Genomic DNA, 20,631 nt, shown 5'->3' on the forward strand with positions numbered 1-20,631 from the left:
AATATTTAAAATCCATCCCGAAGCTAAGCCATATCAATGGTTTGTAAAGTATTGTTAAGTACAGAATATACGGACAGGATGTGTCAAAATAGCAAATAGAGTTAAGACAAACTATAAACATGTCTGACAATTAGATACGACCACCTTGTCAATATGCCTAACAAGAAACTACAACAAACAACTGCCCATTAAACCTTCACAGCTACAACCAATCAAAGAAATGGTTTTAAATCATGAAGACATATTTATAAGCTTCTTACCATAACAATTTTTGTCAGCACATAAAAAATTCAATAACCGGATAGAAGTTTAGAACCGATTTTAAAAAATGTGAAAGCAATCATCCAGATTAAAAGAAAAATTTCCTCTTTGAAACTATAATAGATTAGAGAGTAATACAATATCTTGCTATTCCAGGCCCCAACTGAACCTTCAAAATGAAATTATAGAGGAAGCTTTGAGCATTCCTCGTATTTGTTTTCCTGGGCAAAACAAGGGAAACCATATAGAAATAGATGCAAGGTAAAGTTTTCAATGCTCTGAAATACGACTTCCGTGGTCTTCCCTACACAACCGAAACACTTAGCCCAAGTTTCAACAGAGGTTGTGCAGGTATTTGAATGATTTTAGAGACCAGCAGCTATAAAGTCTCCAGCAGTTGATGTCACTGAATTTCAATCAATTCGCACTTTGGCTTTCCTTCAAATTCTCGACACAGCCCTTTATGGAACTACAATATTCATGAACTTTCTCTTGGCAAAAGCAAGCCACCATTTGTTAGGGGTCCCATTAGGTCGATATGCACAATTCAGTAATCTGCCGCTAGTCTCTTCTTTGAGTTGTTTAAGATAATTACGAAATAACTCTGCATATTAATAAGTAACACCTTTGTTAATATGTCCATGTACAGCCTTCAACAGAACTTGTCACCTTAAATTTCTCAAGTATGACAAAGATATTATCATAAAATCTCAACAAATATATAAGTTAGTTATAAGATGTGCTACTGTTTCAACAAAAAAGTCAAATTCCGTTGATAATACTCTCCCTAATTTACAACCCTTCACTATTTCTAATTTACAATAGATGTCTTAGAAGTTAGCAATTTTTCCCACCAAAACTACCCAGTCCCCTTCTCCCCTACCCTTTTCTAGATTGCCCTCACCCCCTCCCCTGATAAGTATTTGGTTGACAACATCAAACCGTTAATATACACATACTATGAAACTTCTGAAGACGTTCTTAAAGACAAAATTCAAATAAAAGCCATAACACAATCTAAAGGTACATACCAGCTTCCTGCTGAGACTGAGGCAAAGCAAACAGTCCTCCAAAAGGGAAGCCAGGTTCCCCAGGGATTGGCACTTTCTCGAGACCTAAGTTGATGATAGCTTTGGTGCCCTCAGCCAAAGTTCTGCAACCCTCTAGCCGTTTCAAAGCCATGTTGATAAACAGTGTCAAATAGATGAGAAGCTTATCTGCTGGACTTTTGACCTCAAATTTCCTGAAGAAGACATTGGCACGGAAGAATGTGATGGCCTCATCAATAATATCAGTTTTACCTGTTTCAGAGATAAAAAAAGAAACGCAGATTGGTAACCTTCACTTACAGAAAACCTCATATAATTAACAGCCTAGTTCCTTTTTCCCATTTTTCACAACTCTCATATTTTTTTTTTCTAATTAGAATGCATAGGAACTTCAATCTGCTGAAATTGTGCAGCATTATTTATAAAGGAGAAAACATTTGAGAACCTGGATCAGAAATTGGTGCAGGACCCCTGATGTGGCTTTTCAAGGGAAGCAAAGGGCATCCACAAGCTTGAATGATTCCTTCTTCATTTACAAAAGATGAGTGGTAAACCTGAATTCACAAACCAATAATTAATTTCATTTACCAAACTAACACCTTTATATGAGACACTTGTTTTATTTGCAAAGAACTACCAGAATGAAATCCTTATTTGGAAGGGAAATTTCACAAAATGAGAGATAACTGCAATACTCCGCTATTCCTAAAAGGTGTTGCAAAAATCCAATTTTTTTCCGTGTAGCAATTTAATTGACCAATGTTATCCACGCTTTTTTCCAAAATGAAAAAATCGAGATAAAATCGTAAAAATCACCAAAAAGAAACGTGAAAAAATCGCAATAAAATCATAAAAATCATCAAAAAAATCGTGGATGCTTTAGATACTAAAAAAATTGAAATATTTTGTATTTTTTTAATTTGCTGATGTTTTGCCGGTTTTTACCGATTTCTTCCCGATTTTTACGATTTTTTCCTTTTTCAAACCCTTGCCAAATTTTATCTTGATCATGATTTTCGCAACATCACAAAAGCACTTTAAGAGTCTTCAATTTTAGAATCATTATGGTCCCATTTAATCAAGTGTGGATAAAATGCACGTTTATATTCCCATTACATGAAATAAAAGAAATAAGTAATAAAGAATCCCTAGTGACAGAACCACTTACAGAAGTACCTCAAAGCTCAAAGTCCTTGCAAAGATTCCTCTAAAATAACTGAGGTACATACAGGTAAATACTGGATCATGACAGCATTAAGACTAACAATGAAAGGAAACAACTTAAAACACCTATATTAGATATACAGATAATTTAAAGCAAAGCATGTAACATGATTTTAAACAGCTGGTCAATGTATTTTTTACTATTTAGGGAGACAGCATTCTTTTTGCGACTGAAGTTCAGTAATAGTCTTTCTAATTTTATGTAGCCACTCAGTGGCATAGTTTTTGTGACAATTTATTTATTTTCAATATATTTAAAACAAAAACAAAAAAACTGTCAATTCAGTTTAGCCCGGACAGTTGAGAGGACCATTATCCTCCCTCCCCAGGTTCAATTCCCACAATGAAATGTTGAGCTCTTAACAAGTATATTATTGACAAAGCTTCAAATATCTACAGAAATTGGTTTACCCTGGGTACCATCCTTGGAATGAGGGGAACTGCCCAGTGAATTTCCCCAAAAATCCATTATGTGGGATATTAAAAAACAGTCCCTCCTTATATATTTGTCCTTCGTTCGCTTAAGAAGGCCAATGCAACTCAAAAAGGGTATATGAATAGTGTATGCAACGGGAGGCCATAGAGTAGCTCTTACAAAGTAAAACAACAGAGAAGGAGAACATGCTATAAAGCAAGAAAATATTTGAGAAAGACAAAAGAAAGAGGAAGGCCAGAAAAGCTCGTGAGAAAGAACATCTCACAATGCATGATGAGCAAAAATGGTCTACAATATATGAAAAACGTGTTAAGGGAGAAACACAACAAAGGTATAAAAGCTCAAATTATAGGAACTAATGTTTTGACAGCAACAGGTAAAACTTAAAGCATTTTCAGTTGACCAAACCCACTTTCTAAATTGCCAACACAATTCTTAGGCTATAAAAACATTACAAGGACTGTGATCTGTAAACTGTCGTGGATATTATACTAGAACAGTTTGTCACAACAGTTCTGATAAAATCACCAAAATCTTTACTATTAATTTTTTCTTATATTCCAGATTCTTTAGTGAGTTGATTTTCTGCTCAATTAATTGAAATAGCTGAAATGCGAAAAATAGACAACAGAAAGAAATGCACACTCCACCCACAATAGACACAAAGACTTGTCTTGGGAAACACTTATGGGGGAAAACCCATCTAGAAGGTGAGGTTGCTCTACTCTATTTTTCTCTGCTATGGAAAATGCGCAAGTACAAAGGACGAGGTACTCTCTACGAAGTTATCTAAGAGTTGTGGCCTATACAACTGCTATAGAACATTAACTCCCTCTATTATGCTCTCTAATCTGCCATTCCCAGCTACTTTGCTCAACTATGGAACAAAATACAATAGCAAAGAATGGAACCCCTACTCCTCCGAGTGGCCCAGTGTAAAGTTTGACTCCCTTAACTCTCATTTAAAGTTACAGTTTTGAACCTTATGGAATTTTTTTGAAACCCCACGCATGGCTAGTGTAGAAATTTCTGTTTTCCCACCCCAGTTTTCAGTTTCACCTTATTTCTCCCATGTAGTTAAATGCCCTTTCCCATAACCATACATTTAACACGCTGAAAAAATAAATATTGCTGAAAACACAAATTCTGGAAATTTTACAGAACGCTGGAAATTGCAGAAATAAAAATCAGTAGTAATAAACAGCCATTAAAACACATTTAAACACTGAGATTTTTGGTCAACTTGACCCTGGAAAAACCCCCTACAACTCTTGGGGAAAACCAGTTCGAGAGCTCTTCTTTATTTCTGAAAATGTTTTTTTCACAGTGAGAAATATTCAGCAAAAAAATCAGCAAGCAAATTTACAACTTATCTCTTTTCCCATGCCTCACAGCAAACTGGAAATTACAGCAAATAGGACAGCAATAAATGCTGTACGGCCTCCTCGATTTTCGTGCCCACTTTCAACATTAAATGTTGTTGTACTGCCAGCATTAAATGTGTTGTACGGACTGCAATAAATGCATTGTACAGCCCTCGTTTTGCGTGCAGAAAAATCAGCAAACTGCTGCTCGATTTTTGTGCAAACCACTCCTCAAAAATCGTGCCAAAATCTGCCTTTCGTTGTGTGCTGAATCAGCTGTACAAATCTGCTCAACTGTTGCCTTGGAATGTGTGCCAAGCTGCTGTCTCCTTCTCCTCCCTGCTCAGAAATCTCTCTTGCTCTCCTTCTCCCAATCTGCTCATGAAAGAATGAATGACCTTTTCCTCCTTTAATCTAACCCCGAGTGACTTTTGGGTGATCCAAGTGACTTTTGGGTGATCCCTAAATCCAATGGCTGAAATAGATTGAGATCTTAACGCTGAGATTAAATGCTCATTTAAATCTCACTTTTTATTTTTTAATTCACCCCACTTTAATAAAGACCCACTTAGTCATTTATTTCCAAAGTCACTTTTCATTTCTAATTTTTCATTGACTTTATAAAAGTCACTTTAAAATTAGACTTAGTAACTTTATCATTTAAAGTCACTTTTAAATTAGATTTAACTTTATAAAAATTATAAAGTTACTTTAGGAGAAAAATTAAATTCTTTTGGACACTTTTCCCTAGGCCAAAGATCAAAGCCTAAGGAAACCACCTGTCCTCCGGTACCAAATTTCAACACTCCCTCTTACCGAGGAAGGTGTTCCTCACCACACCCATCTTGTCTCTGAAGTAGACATGCTTGCCCCGTGGTAAGGCTTTGGTAAGAATATCTGCAACCTGTTCATCAGTGGAAATATACTCAAGCTTCACAGCTCCCTTCTGAACATAGTCTCTGATGAAATGATATTTGATCCTGATATGCTTTGACCTATCATGAAATACTGGATTCTCCGTGAGTTTAATGCAACTCTGATTATCACAGTAAATCACTGAAAGTCTCAACGGCTGACCAAATAAGCCAAGCAACATCTTGCGAAGCCAGATAGCCTCACAACTAGCTAGACTGGCTGCCATATATTCTGCTTCCGCTGAACTCAGTGCTACTGACTGCTGCTTCCGGCTGAACCATGACACTACTGCTGAACCCAACCCAAAATAGCACCCTGAAGTGCTCTTCCTATCAGAAGCACAACCTGCCCAATCAGAATCAGTGTATCCTGCCAATCTCACTCCATCTCCCTGCCTGTAGTCCAGACCATAATCCACTGTCCCCTGCAAGTATCGCAAAATGTGTTTTGCAGCCACCCAGTGAACCTTCCTAGGCTCACACATAAACTGACTCATCGTGTTGATTGCAAAACAGATATCTGGTCTAGTGTTGACCAAATACACCAAGGAACCAATCAGCTACCTGTACAATGTGGGATCCACCAACTTGGAATCCGAAGCATGAAGCTTCTTCCAGTTGGTGATCATCGGTGTCGACATGGGTCTACAATCCTCCATGTGGAATCTGCTAAGGATGTCCACAATATACTTCCCCTGCCCCAGGAAGAAATGCCCCTCCTCCTGCCACACCTCCAAGCCCAAAAAGTAATGCATCAAGCCAATGTCCTTCATCTCAAACTCCATCGCAAGATCTCTCTTGCAGTGCTCTATGAGTCTCTCTGCACCTATAATGACCAAGTCATCCACATACAGCACCAGAATGAGAGGCTCCTCACCAATCACAATAAAGTAAAGGTTCGGATCTGCCTCACTCTTTGTGAAACCCATCCCCTGCAAGTATGTATCTATCCTGGAGTACCAAGCTCTGGGAGCTTGCTTCAGGCCATAAAGGGCCTTTTTCAGTCTGCACACATGGGACTCCTTCCCATGCACCTCAAAGCCCCGTGGTTGCTCAATGTACACCTCCTCCTGTATGAAGCCATTGAGAAATGCGGTCTTCACATCCATCTGGTGGATCTTCCAACCCATCTCTGCTGCTATCAATATAATGGAGCGGATCGAAGTATATCGAGCCACGGGAGCGAAGGTCTCCTCATAATCAACTCCCTCTACCTGGGAGAACCCTCTAGCCATAAACCTTGCCTTGAATTTCTCAATGCTGCCATCTGCAGCATGCTTTACCTTGTAAAGCCATCTGGAAGTAACCACGGATTTGCCCTCAGGCCTCGGCACCACCTCCCAAACATCATTCTTCATGATAGAAGAATACTCCTCCTGCATGGCCTCTCTCCAGACCTGCTGGCTAGCTGCCTCCTCATAGCTAGAAGGCTCAGAGTCAAGGATGCTGGTAACCATCGCCATATAGCTACAAAACCTCTCAGGTGGTCTACACTCTCTGACCGGCCTCTTCGGCTCAGCAACAGATGTGGCATCTCTCAAGGTGTCCTGAAGCCACTTGGGCTTTCTCTTCCCTGAGCATGCTTCTCCCATAGGAGAATGAAACTCCTCCTCCTCATCACCATCAGAAGCCTGAACTCCTGACTGTCTGTCTACTGTCCTCCTGCCTGCACCTGAACCTGTAGAAGCTGAGGTACCGTGTGAACTGTCCATCAGTGGACTCCCTAGTGAACTGCTCTGTGAACTGCTCTGCATGCTGCCCGGAGCACCACCCCTCTGGCTCGGCGAGCCACTGCTCACTGACGGACCTGACATCCTCATAGATGTACCTCCGGATCCTCCTGATCCCTGCCCACTGGATCCCTGCGATTGACTCAACTGTTGCCGAGGGTCTGGCTGATCCAGATACTCTAACTCCCGTGACCTCCTAAAGGCCCTGTCCTCCTCGAACTTCACATCCCGTCTGACAACAACTCTCCTCTGTGCAGGAATGTAAATCCGAAAGGCCTTTGAGGTCTCACTGTAGCCCACAAAGATACCCTTCTCTGCGGTGGGCTCTAGTTTGGTCCTCTTCTCCTTGGGTATATAGGAGTATGTAATGCATCCAAAGATATAAAGATGACCAATATCAGGCTTCTTCCAGAGAAAGCCTCCTCCGGAATCATGTGCCCCAAGGCACGATGCGGACTCCTGTTCTGCAAGTAAACAGCTGTGTTGCAGGCCTCTGCCCACAAGGACAATGGCAACCCCTGATCATGTAACATGGCTTTGGCAGCCCCTATGATGGATCTGTTCTTCCTCTCCGCAACCCTGTTCTGCTGGGGGTTGTAAGGAACAGTGAACTCCCTCCTAATGCCTGCCTTCGCACAATAGTCAACAAACTCTCCAAGGGTGTACTCTCCTCCATTGTCCGACCTCAGGGACTTGATCTTTCGACCTGTCTGTGTCTCCACAAGAGCTCTGAACTCCTGAAACCGCTTGAAGACCTCACTCTTGGTCTTCAAAAAATAAATCCAGGTCCTCCTGGAGTGATCAAAAATGAATAAAACATAATACTGATATCCACTCAAGGAAACATGAGACATCCGACCGCTCACATCGGAATAAATCAAATCAAGTATCCCAGTCGCTCTGTTGTCACTGCTGGGAAAAGGGGATTTGGCAAACTTGCCCATCGCACAACCTCTGCAAGTATCAAAGTGATCAGTACTGAAATCTGGCACACCTGTAGTGATCTCCCGCAATGTCCTCAAGGCTCCATGATACATATGTCCCATCCTGCGGTGCCAAATCTCACACAGCTCAGAACTGCTAGCTCTGCTGTCGGTACTACTGCTCAATGCCAAAAGGGGCTGAAATGCAAACTTGTACACCTTTGCATGGCGTACACCTATCACTCTAGTTGAATCAGCTGGAGTGCCCCTGGGATACATCAACACATGTCCTCCCCTAAACAATACCTCATATCCTCTGTCCTCCAAAGCTGAGACGGATATGAGGTTCTTCCTCATCCCTAGCACATAAAGAACATCTGACACTTTCAAGGGAGGTTTGGACTCCCTTTGAAATGTCAGCGTCCCCACCCCGACTGCTCTAACAACTCTGTCATCACCGAGTACTACCTCAATATCAGTGCCACTCTCTGAAAGCTCTGAGAAGTACTCACGAACTCCTGTCATGTGACGTGAAGCCCCACTGTCCACATACCAGATACCTGAAGATGCTCCACTAATCGAGGGAAAAGCATGCTCCCTCTGAACCTGTGTGGCAGGTGATCCTACACTAGAGGACTCACACGTAGTGAACGCAAACTCCCGGTCAAAACGCCCTGCAAAGTCCTCAATCTCTACTGAAGCTGCCACATCCTGGTTCTTCCCCTTCTTCTTCTTCTTCTCCGGACACACAACTGCATAGTGTCCCATCTTTTGACAATTCCAACACTTCACCTTGGAATAGTCCTTCTGTGTGTTCCCCTGTTTACCTTTGCCTTTGCCCCCACCACTGCTTGTGGAAGCCTGCTTCTTCCCTTTGCCTTTCTTGGCCCCTGCCACCAGTGCTACATCCTCATCCTGCTCAACTGGCTTGGCTGCCCCAAGCTGACCTTTCCTGATCTCTGTCTGAATGCAATCATCCCAAAACCTCTCCCATGTGGGAAGGGTCTCACGTGCACAAACCCCATCAGCAAAGTTCAACCATGAACGGGGGAGGCCATTCACTGCAATCCGCACCAACTCAGTGGGTGGAATGACCTCTCCAATCGTTGCCAACTCATCTCTCACATTAGTAATCTTTGTGAGATATCCAGCTGCACTATCATTACCCATCTTAATGTTCTTCAGCTTCTCCTTCAGGACCATCTTCCGGTTCTCATTGGTACTCTGGTAGAGATTGGACAATGCTGTCCACATCTCATGGGCATTGCTCTTTCCTCTCACATGAGGAATGCAATGGTCTTTGATTCCGTCTAGAATCAGGCTCTTACCCTTGTTGTTCTTTTTATTATACTTAGCCAACTGAGTAGCATCAGTAGGCACAACAACAGGGTTCTGTGTGGTATGCACCATGATATCCCAAACTTCTGCCTCCTCAAAGATACTCTGCATTCTCTCCTTCCAAATGTTGTAATTTGTATGCCCATCCAACCTATCCTCCACCCTCAATCCCAATGACATCCTGCTGTCCTAAAACTGAAAAATAGCACTGTTGTAGTAAAGATAAAACTGTTGTTTATGAAAAAATCAGCTTGCTGTAATTTTCTGAGTGAAAAATCAGCAGCGGTAATTTTTCCTTTTGTTGTCCCAAACTGCCCTTCAGCCCTCAAGCTCTGATACCATGTAGAAAGTTCTGTTTTCACACCCCGGTTTTCAGTTTCACCTTATTTCTCCCATGTAGTTAAATGCCATTTCCCATAACCATACATTTAACAAGCTGAAAAAATAAATATTGCTGAAAACACAAATTCTGGAAATTTTACAGAATGCTGGAAATTGCAGAAATAAAAATCAGCAGTAATAAACAGCCATTAAAACACATTTAAACACTGAGATTTTTGGTCAACTTGACCCTGGAAAAACCCCCTACAACTCTTGGGGAAAACCAGTTCAAGAGCTCTTCTTTATTTCTGAAAATGCCTTTTTCACAGTGAGAAATATTCAGCAAAAAAATCAGCAAGCAAATTTACAACTTATCTCTTTTCCCATGCCTCGCAGCAAACTGGAAATTATAGCAAACAGGACAGCAATAAATGTTGTACGGCCTCCTTGATTTTCGTGCCCACTTTCAGCGTAAAATGCTACTGTACGGCCAGCATTAAATGCGTTGTACGGACTGCAATAAATGTGTTGTACGGCCCTCGTTTTGCGTGCAGAAAAATCAGCAAACTGCTACTCGATTTTTGTGCAAACCACTGCTCGAAAATCGTGCCAAAATCTGTCTTTCACTGTGTGCTGAATTAGCTGTACAAATCTGCTCAACTGTTGCCTTGGAATGTGTGCCAAGTTGCTGTCTCCTTCTCCTCCCTACTCAGAAATCTCTCTTGCTCTCTTGCTCTCCTTCTCCCAATCTGCTCATGAAAGAATGAATGACATTTTCCTCATTTTCCTCCTTTAATCTAACCCCAAGTGACTTTTGGGTGATCCAAGTGACTTTTGGGTGATCCCTAAATCCAATGGCTGAAATAGATTGAGATCTAAGGCTGAGATTAAATGCTCATTTAAATCTCACTTTTTATTTTTTAATTCACCCCACTTTAATAAAGACCCACTTAGTCATTTATTTCCAAAGCCACTTTTCCTTTCTAATTTTTCATTGACTTTATAAAAGTCACTTTAAAATTAGACTTAGTAACTTTATCACTTAAAGTCACTTTTAAATTAGATTTAACTTTATAAAAATTATAAAGTTACTTTAGGAGAAAAATTAAATTCTTTTGGACACTTTTCCCTAGGCCAAAGATCAAAGCCTAAGAGAACCACCTGTCCTCCGGTACCAAATTTCAACAGCTAGCTCCACATGTGTAAGGAGGCTGGTAGGGCATCAACTTGTACCATGGTGGTCAACTAGGTAGGTCAACTTGTGGGAGGCATAACTTTCTCATATGAGCTCCAACTAAGATGATTCTTGCGCATTTGGAAAGGTATCGATGTGTAGAATATGGAATCTTGGTCCATAGGGAGTTTGGGACCACAAAAAGTTGTCATTTAAGGCCTCATAATGGTTTTGGAAGTTTACATATCCCAATTCTAAAAAATGGGACCTACTGGTAAAAATGACCCTACAAGCGAATTCCTCCAATTTTTCCATTTTGAAGCATTGAGATAGATGACAAATAATATAATGAATATGAATCATAACTGCCCATTTTGGGAGGCTTTTGGTCCCTAAAAGCTTTATTGAATGAAGCGAGGAAATTTTTCCTCTACCTTCTCCTTGCATACCAATTTTGCTTCCCTGGAAGTTGTCCTTTACCCAATCTGGAAAAGGTCATGTTGCCCCTATCTTGTAGTTCTAAACATCTTCTGCAAAATTGTCCTCTACCAATATGCCTGAGCATCTAGTACGAAGTCCTCTATGGAAGATAGGACATGCCCCTCTTCTTAATCCAACATGGAAGGCTCATAGAGTTTGAAATTTTCCACATTCACTACTAAGTAAATGCACATGTATGGGGGTAGACTGAGTCAATAGGCATTATCTCCCACCTCTTCCAATATCTTGAAAGGGCCATACCATAGAGCCTTGATTTTCTTATCAAGACCCTAAAGTCTTTCCTTGTTTAATTGTAGCCATACTCTATCTCTCACTCTGACTTTTCTATTCTATGTTTATCATGCCTAGCCTTGTATTTTTCCTAAAACTTCTTCAACATCTCCTATACTTGCAAATAGATCTGCCTAATCATCTCAGCAAACTTTTCCACTCTCAAAGTATCCCCTATGAGATCCTCCCTCACTCCTTGATGTCCATATACAATATCCAAAGGTGAAGGTGGAAAATATCCAAAGCAAGTTTCGAAAGGGGGCTTACAATTAGAAATATGGATTGCTATGTTATAAGAGTGTTATATATTGATCAAGTTTTCATCCCAAGTCTTCAGATGATTCTGATTCTAACCCCTCAAAAGCTATACCAAAGTCTTGTTGACTACGTCTATCTATCCCAATCTATAGATGGAATGTTGTAGATCTCTTCAACTTGGTGTCCATTTGCTCCCACAATGTAGTCCAAAATGCACTGAGAAATCGGGTGTCCCTATCTGAAATGGTGTTCCTTAGTATCCCACAATGCACCCAAACCTGTTCAAAGAACAAATTTGTTGCTTCTTTCCCTTTCATGGTCTTTTTACAAGGCATGAGAATGTGCATCTTGTTGAACCTACCAACTATCATGAACAAGTAGTCATGTCCCTTCCTAGTTGTTAGTAAACCTCCCGCAAAGGCATAGAAATGCTTTCCCAAGGACATGTGGGTATAAGTAAGGGTGTAATCCCTGTTTCCTGTTAATAGGCTTATTGTTACAACAAAGTATACATCCTCTAATGTACCTTGCTACATCCCCTTGCATTTTTGGAAAGTACGCATACCTCTATAAGTTGGCAACCATCTTCTCAACACCAAAATACCCTACAACCTTGGAGGTGTAAGCCTCTCTAATTAACTGCAATCTCTCACCTTTAGGAACATAGAGCTTGTCTAGTATGTCGAGTAACCTATTCCAGAGATGATAGTTAGCTTTGTTGTCACCATTTCCACATGACTTCGACTCTACATTTGCTGAAACACCTCCTTGAAGTCCTCATCTTTTGTATATGCCTCTATATGCATCGTGGTTCAAAGGCTCCATGCGCATCAAAGTTTCCAAAACTGTAGTTTTTTATGTGGGTGGCCTTGAAAGCATGTCAACCAACTTGTTTGTGCTTCCCTTCTTGTACATGAAAACTAAATGAAACCACTATAAGAACCCCATCCACTTATAGTGTCTAGTTTGTTGTAGCTTACTCTGGACTTGCAAATACTTTAGTGGTCGGTGATTTTCGTGGATGATAGTCTCCTTTCCCATCAAATAGTGTTTCCACTTTTCATCATCTTGTACCAAGGCCTAGAGCTCCTTGTCATAGGTAGGGTAGTTGAGAACTACACTATGAAATACTTTAGAATGATACATAAGGGCCTTCCTCCTTGCATTAAGATCACTCGCATGGCATACTCACTTGCATCCATTTCCACTTTGACGGGCTTCTGCAAGTTTGGTAACACAAGCGCTAGTGCATGAATGATTTTCTTGTTCAACTCTTCAAATGCCTTTTACTAACTCTTTCCCAATGGAAACTCTTGCCAATCATTGTTGTTGTTGTAGCTACTATTGAAAATGAAGCTATGAACTTCCACCAATGCTATGGTGCCCCAATGAAACTCCTAACTTCAAAGACATTTGTAGGCACCGACCACTTCATGATGGCCTCCATATTTGCAGAATCTTTACTAAGCTCCCCTGCATCGATAACATAGCTTAAATTTACCAAATATTGTTGTGCAAACTCAAATTTCTTGAGATCTGCCAGTGTTTGGTGCTTCTTCAAAGTCTCTAGCACATGCATCAAATGCAAAATGTGCTTCTCACACATAGCACTATATAGTATAAACCAATATGTCATCTAGATAAACTATAACAAATGAATCTACATATGGGTGCAATAAATAATTCATTAGTCTCATAAACATAGAAGGTGCATTGCATAAACTAAATGGCATTAGCAACCACTCATAAACCTTACCTAGTTTTGGAGGCAATCTTCCAAGAGTCTTCTTCTTTGTCTCAAACCTAGCGGTACCCTGATTTGAGGTCTAGCTTTGTGAAGTATTTCACTTGTTTCCATTGATCTAACAAATCATCAATCCTAGACAGAGGACACTTTTTCTTGAGCATAATCTCTATAATAGATGCACATTCGCCAAGTCGCATCTTTCTTTGGCATAATTATGATGGGTGGCCTACAAGGTGAGGTGCTTAGTCAAACCACACCTAGCTCCAATAGTTGATGCAATTGCTTCTTTGCTTCATTAGGTTCCCGAATGAACTTCCTATACAACTCAATATTTGGCAATGGGGACTCTAGCAATAATCGGATTTTGTGTTCCACTTACCTCTTGGTTAGTATCCCTTTAGGCTCCCAGAACACTCCCATGTATGCCTATAGCAACCCTTCCAATTGTTGTTTATGTTCTTTAGTACACCCCTCCAGGGATACCTTTTCCCTTATGGACTCATCACAAAATTGATTTCCTCTTAAGTAAACTATGCCCATTATAGGAACTAATCAATTTCTTGGCTTGGTTGGCATTTACCAATGAAATCCTACACTTGCCTTTGTGAGTGTTGACAATGAATGATTTTCCATCCTTGATGAGGCGATACTAGTTAGCTCTCTACATGAAGATTGCATCCTGCATATACATGTAGGGACTCTCAAACACTACTCCACCTACATCAAGTGGTACTATATCCAATTCTACTTCATCAATATAACCACCACTTATTGCAAATTTATTCTACACTATTTTGTTACCATGACCTTTGCATCCTTGTTTACTTATTCCAATGGATATGGGTTGTGATGATCACAAACTTCCAATCCAAGTATGTTAACCAAATATGATACGATGAGATTAGCCTATGAACCTAAGTCAAACGGAGCATCTATCTTGGCCTTCTTGACTTGGATCTTAATGTGCAAGAGTTTGGTCATCTCCTTCTCTTCCTGGTGATAAAGGTTACTTAGATTCACCTCCTTCTGCATTGATGTGCAGAGAATTTTCTCATTCACATTGGAATTGTTCTCTACTTGATTGCTCAAATTTGTGGCTAGAAGTTTTTTTTCCCATCCTTCTTTTAGTTCTTCAGGTTGAGTTCTAGATGTAGTTTCTAGCATCTCTCCTCATTGTGACCATCAATGTTGCAATGGTTGGAATCATAGCTAGGCTCCTTGCACTAATGTGCAGTGGTTGTTGTCTTCTTATCCTTTCCCCCTTTCCACTCATTCTTTCCCTCCTTGGAAACTTCCAAGTGCTCTTTCTATTTTGAACCACTTGTCTGACCTTCCTTTTGGCCTATGCTTTCCAAATACTACATATGTACACATGCCTCATCCATTGTTCATCACTTGCTTTCATAGATGGCTATGTAGACTCCCTAGATACTTGAGGAGTACATTTCGCCCTTGGGAGAGATACTCGGCATGATGCCCATCTTCCTAAGCTCAGCGATGTACTCTTGTATAGTCTGCCCTTACCTTTGCTTGAAGTAGTCCCATCAGATCCATTCATCCTCTACATATCTAATAACGTAGATTTGGAACTTTATGAGGGTTTTGGAATCACCTCCAACCTAAGTGTTTCCGCATGGCTTTCCCATCCAGTCAAAGCATAGCCCTCTAACTTCAATCTAGCAAATGCTATTTTATGCTCCTCAGTTATAGTGTGAAGGCTAAATATACTTCTAATTGTTGCAACCAGTGATTCAATTTTAATGCATCAATCTCACCCTAGTATGGCTTTATGTCAACCTTCAATTCCACTCTTGAATAGGGATTATGAATGGTTGAAGACACTTGAATTCGGCTACTCTTTTTCGGGTTCTTTCCTTGAATTCCTTTTCTGGATCTTCATGATCTTCCAATTCCACCTTGGTTCTAACCCTTAAGTTAGATCCTCCATCTTTTCAAATTCCAATCTTGTTTGCTAGTGTTGCCATGAGAAGGTTCATATTACCACTGATATCAGTGACTTCACCTCCAGCCTCACAAATCTCTCTTCTACTAGATCATGAGGGTTATTGTGAATAAATTTGTCACCCCTGGCTAGAATTCTGCAAATTTCTGCTTAAACCAGTTCTTGGATCCCCTACAACTCACCACGAAATTCTCCAAAGAAAGTTGCTTTGATACCAATATGACTTGTAAACTATCGTGAATATTCCACTAGAACAATTCGCATAACAGATTTAATAAAATTACTAAAATCTTTACTGATATTTTTTCCTTATAAATTCCAAACTCCTTAGTTAACCAATTTTTGTTTAATTAATTGAAATCACCGAAACGCAAAAAATATAAAACAAAAATAAATACATCTACCATCCACAATAAACACACTTTTTTTCCCCGGGAAACCCTTACGAGAGAAAACCCAACTAGAAGGTGAGGCTACTTTGCGTTCTTTTTCTATGTTATACCTAGCGGACTACTATCGACCTCTCCTTTATTTCGGTGAAGAGGGAAGAGAGAACAACTACTCACTGTTACGCATAGATTGGGTTGCCCTTACTACGAGATTGAGCTAAGGTACCCAGAGAACCTTTTGGGGATTTGAGAAAATCATCAAGTTCTAATTGAAATTTGAGATTTGGTTTGATTCAAAGGAAGAGCTGCTCTCTATGGAGTTCTCTGTGACCTATGGTCTCTACAACAGTTACAACACATAACCCAATATTGCAAACATTGCAATGTCACAAATTTTCAGCCCAACTAAAAAAATCAGTTGTAAAAATTGGCAATTTTTTCAATGCTGAAAAAATCACAATTTTATCATGAATATTGCAAAAAAATCGCGTGACAATTGAAAAAATATTTGGGCCACAGACAAGGGCGATCTATGTTGGTTTTTACTTATTAAATTTTTGTATTTTTTTTAATTTTGCCAATTTTTAACAATATTTTCCCGACTTATGATTTTTTGCTTTTATGAACCCTTTGCCAATTTTATCCTAATGCTAGCAACATTGCATTAAACCCCTCCGCTATGCTCTAAAAGCTACCACCCCCAACTACTTTGCTCAACTATGGAACAAAATACAATAACAAAGAATGGAACCCCTACTCCTAGTGGCCTTGTATATAACATAGCCCAACAACCAACAATGGGTAAGGCTTGACTCCCTCAACTCTCAACTAGACTTGCAATTTTGAACCTTCTAGATTCTTCTTGAAGACCCACATGTGGCTAACTCACGTGTGATTAAGTGGGTTGATGTAGCATCCACTCATATCATGGTGGTCAACTAGGTAGGTTAACTGTCGACAGGCATGTTGGCATTATGATACAAGTGTTGTCCTCGATGGCAACTCACATAGATGACAGTTCACAGTGCAACAGGTTAACAGTAAAGGATTACAGATTAGACTCCAGAGATTGAAGAAAGAGAGGTATATGCTGGTTCATTTTGTCCAAGTAGCGTATACATGTGGGTTAACAGAACAAAATGAGCGTATACATATGCACGCACTTTCACAGAAGGAAAAGCGCGTATGGGATGGAAAATCAAGGTATTGGTCCGAGGTATTTGGTCTAAGGTATTGGTCCTAAGTGGTTTTGGTCTGAGGTATTGAGAAAGACCTAAAACTATATAAGGAGGAGAAGATCAAGGGGATAAGTGTGCAAGTAATGAATATTTTATGAAGAGTTAGATCAAAAAGCAAATATGCATGTTATGGGTTTCTGATGCTTTGCTTGATCTGAACTAAGGATGCACCTAAGTGGATGATGATGGATGAGATATAATGTTGGATCAAGATCATAAGACCTGAAATGAATTATCATTATGTGGTTTGATCATGGATAGTCTAGATCTGAATACTAACGCATGTTTTATTCTGTAAATGTTATGATCTAGGTATGACTGAAGTCTGGAATCGCTATGAAGTTTTAAGTTAGTATTTGCAGATCTGTACGCTGGTTCGCTTTGATAAAAGCGCATATACACACTAGTTCGGCACATCGAAGTAGTGTATACATTACGAAATATGATGTTTGAAGTTGCAGATGGTTCTAGTTGTTGTTGCGGAGTTTTGGGTTCTGCTCTGTGTTCTGAATGTTCAGATTGATTGATTGCGATTTGCTTCAGTGATGATGGGTTTTCAGTGATTGGTTGTATTGCAATATGAGCTTCAATGTTGTTGATGGGTCCAGTATGAAAATTTGATGAAACGTGGCCTTCAAATTGTGGTGTTGTGTTCCAGGGGTATCTAGTTTGAAAATTAATGAAACGTGGTCCCTGGAGGAAGAAAGGAGGTCGTAGCTTTCTGTAGACCGACGCCTACGTATTGGTAAACATATCAGCCAATACAAAAGCCAGGGGGTTGGAGCTCCCTTCTAGTAGTAGCTGGAAAACGAGTGAAGGTTGGAGTAGTAAACAGATCTGCTAGTACAAGAGCTTGGGGGCTGTAGCTCCCTTCCAGTGGAAGCTGGAGAACGAGAGAAGGTTGTAGCCTTCTGCAGGTGGGTGCCTGCGTACTAGTATGAGTCTGCACCAGTACAAGGTTGTAAACATGTTTTTCTTATATTAAAAGAAAACAGCAGTAGGTGGTTTTTGTCCCGCATTAGGTTTCCACCTTAAATCTTGGTGTTCATGTGTGTTGCTTATGTGTGATGGTTTATTATGTTATTATTGCACTTGGTTACTGTTTATATGGTTAATGAATAACTAATACACTAATTAAAGATCAACATATGATGAATTAACTGAATCATAAGTTCACTGGATATATGCCAGTTGCCTTAAAGACAGTGGCGTGTACACGCGAGTTACCTTCATTGAAGTAGCATATACAAATTTGTGTATGAAAAGAGAAAGTTATTGATTTGTAAATACTAATTCACCCCCCAGCGTTATTCCCAGCGATTGGTACCAAAGCAAATCCTTTGACAGAAGCTTGATCGCTTGAAGGAGATCCATAGAAACAATGGGAAAGAAGCTAAAGAAGAAAGCACCTCAGAAGAAGAAGACATCTCAAAGAAACAATGACAACAAGAGAGACAATTGGCCATCAGGTGGAAGCAAGTATTCAGATTCAGAATCACCTCAGATTGAAAATGAACAAGCAAAAGAAGTATTAAGTACAAATTTTTGGTCTTCTAGTGATACTTTTCTCTGTTCATGCAATGTTGAAGATATTGAAAGTGATAGTGAAAGAAATATAGAGGCAGAAGTTAAAAGACTCACAGATAAAATTAGAGATCAACAAGATCTATTTAACAAAAGGGAGTGTTCCTTCAAAGAAGAAGCTACCAGATTAAAAGCTCAACTGGAGGAAGGAAACAAAGTAAGGAAGCAGTACAAGGAAAAGGAAGATCAATGTCAAAAGTTGTAGGATGAAGTGACATCATTAAGAAATGAAGTAAATGAAAAGAGTACAACAATCAAGAGACTTAAAGATAGATCCAATTACTATGAAAGTCTTGAAGCTAAGATCCTCTCTCTAAAAGAAAATCTTGAAAATTCAAATAAGTAGAATGAAGAACTACTTCAAGCAAATGAAGAACAAGAAAATGAGATTCTCAAATTAAGGCAACAAGTGGAAGAAGGAAGAAATGTTGAAGAAATCATGAAGAAGCAATATCTGAAAAAGGAAGGGCAATATCAGGTTGAGGTAAATATCTTAAAAGGTAAATTAGAAGAAAAGAATAAACTGTTACGATTTCAAGACAGTACTAAGATTTTGGATAAAATTCTTAGTAGTCAAAGGTCTCCAAACATCAAAAGTGGTCTTGGTTTTCATGAATCTGTTGAAGGTTGTTAAATTTGGACAACTAGGTCCAAACTCCATGTTCTGATGCTCAGATTAAGAGGCTAATATTTTTGTTGGATTCCTCTTTATGAGAGGTGTAAAATCCATATAAAAATAGTCTTAATCCGATGAGCAGAACTTATATTTTGAATTTATTATTCTTAATAAATTATATGTGCAAAGGTCAACCAGTTTTGTAATGTAGGCTCACATGCCCAACAGATGTGTCACACACCCTCATTGATGGATATATATATACAGGAAAAGTTGGAGAGAATTTGAACACAACATAACTCACATCTTCCTCTCTCATCCTAAAAGTACGAGCTACCTGGAGGACGAATTTCAGCCACACGTGGGAAGGACGAAGAGGATTTTTCTGCTGCTAGGGTTTCGCAGAAGTTTGACCAGCATTGACTTTGGTCAACGCTTGATCCAAACAAGCTGAAAACTTGTGGGAGGTTCGATTTTTGAAGGCCATACTACCTGGCACAAAAATCGAGGTCAAAGGGTTGACCGTTTTGCTGCTGCATTGACTTTTAGCTTGCTGCCCCTGCGTTGACTTTTCAGGACAGCATTGACTTTTGTAGAACTGACTTGGGTTGACTCATCTACTAGTTGGAGGGTTGTTGTGACACATGCTGGGCTGGCTGACCAAAGGAGACTTTGCTGGTTGAAGCATCCTGTTGACCGCCGAAACAAACACATACATTTTTCTTGTTTCTGATTTGTCTTCTGTAAGATCTGCTTATATGTTCTATCTGCATTTTGCTTATCTACTTGTATGATTGCTGTGAGAAAAGTGAAATTGCTCTTAGCATAGAACATCTACAAAACTTTACATGGTATCAGAGCTGAGGTGAAGACAAACTCTATCTATAGCAATCATCATCGAAGGAAATGGATTCCTCTAAGCTTGAATTCAGGGAGAATGACAAGCTGACTGGAAGTGATGACTTCCATGCCTGGAAGATGTTATTAGATCTCAAATTAGAAGATCATGATCTCCTAGATCATGTGACAGGGAAGATTCAAGAACCTCCATCAAATGCCTCTGCTGCTGTTAAACACAAGTATAAGAAGGGAGAAATCAGAGCAAAACTGCTGATCAGGGAATCCATAAATAAGAGTCTGGTTGCCTACATATCTGAACTAGGCACATCCAAGGAGATGTATGACAAACTGATACTTATGTTCCGAGTAAACAATGTGAACCAAGTGCTATTCCTCAAGAACAAGTTGAAGAATATGAAGAAGGGCCGAGACGAGTCTATTCAAACTTTCTTTATGAAGTTGACCGAAACCAGGAACAATCTGCTAGCTAT

At 39.8% G+C, this 20,631-nt stretch overlaps 1 protein-coding gene across 2 annotated transcripts in view; it reads right to left on the reverse strand.

The window, feature by feature from the left end:
- Nucleotides 1–349: 349 nt before the first annotated feature.
- ARPC3 (actin-related protein C3) overlaps nt 350–20,631 on the reverse strand; it is a 142,716-nt gene continuing 122,434 nt past the window's right edge. For both annotated transcript variants that reach the window (XM_089447493.1, XM_089447494.1), the window contains exons 3-5: nt 1,756–1,864; nt 1,293–1,562; nt 350–865 (exon numbers count right to left, since the gene is read on the reverse strand). In XM_089447493.1, coding sequence (XP_089303619.1) covers nt 723–865; nt 1,293–1,562; nt 1,756–1,864 — 522 coding nt within the window. In that variant the 3' untranslated portion in view covers nt 350–722. The remainder of the gene's footprint in view (nt 866–1,292; nt 1,563–1,755; nt 1,865–20,631) is intronic.

This window comes from Pinus tabuliformis, chromosome X, assembly GCF_031772625.1.
Source record: "Pinus tabuliformis cultivar Carrire ecotype Pingquan chromosome X, CPIR1, whole genome shotgun sequence".
NCBI lineage: Eukaryota > Viridiplantae > Streptophyta > Pinopsida > Pinales > Pinaceae > Pinus > Pinus tabuliformis.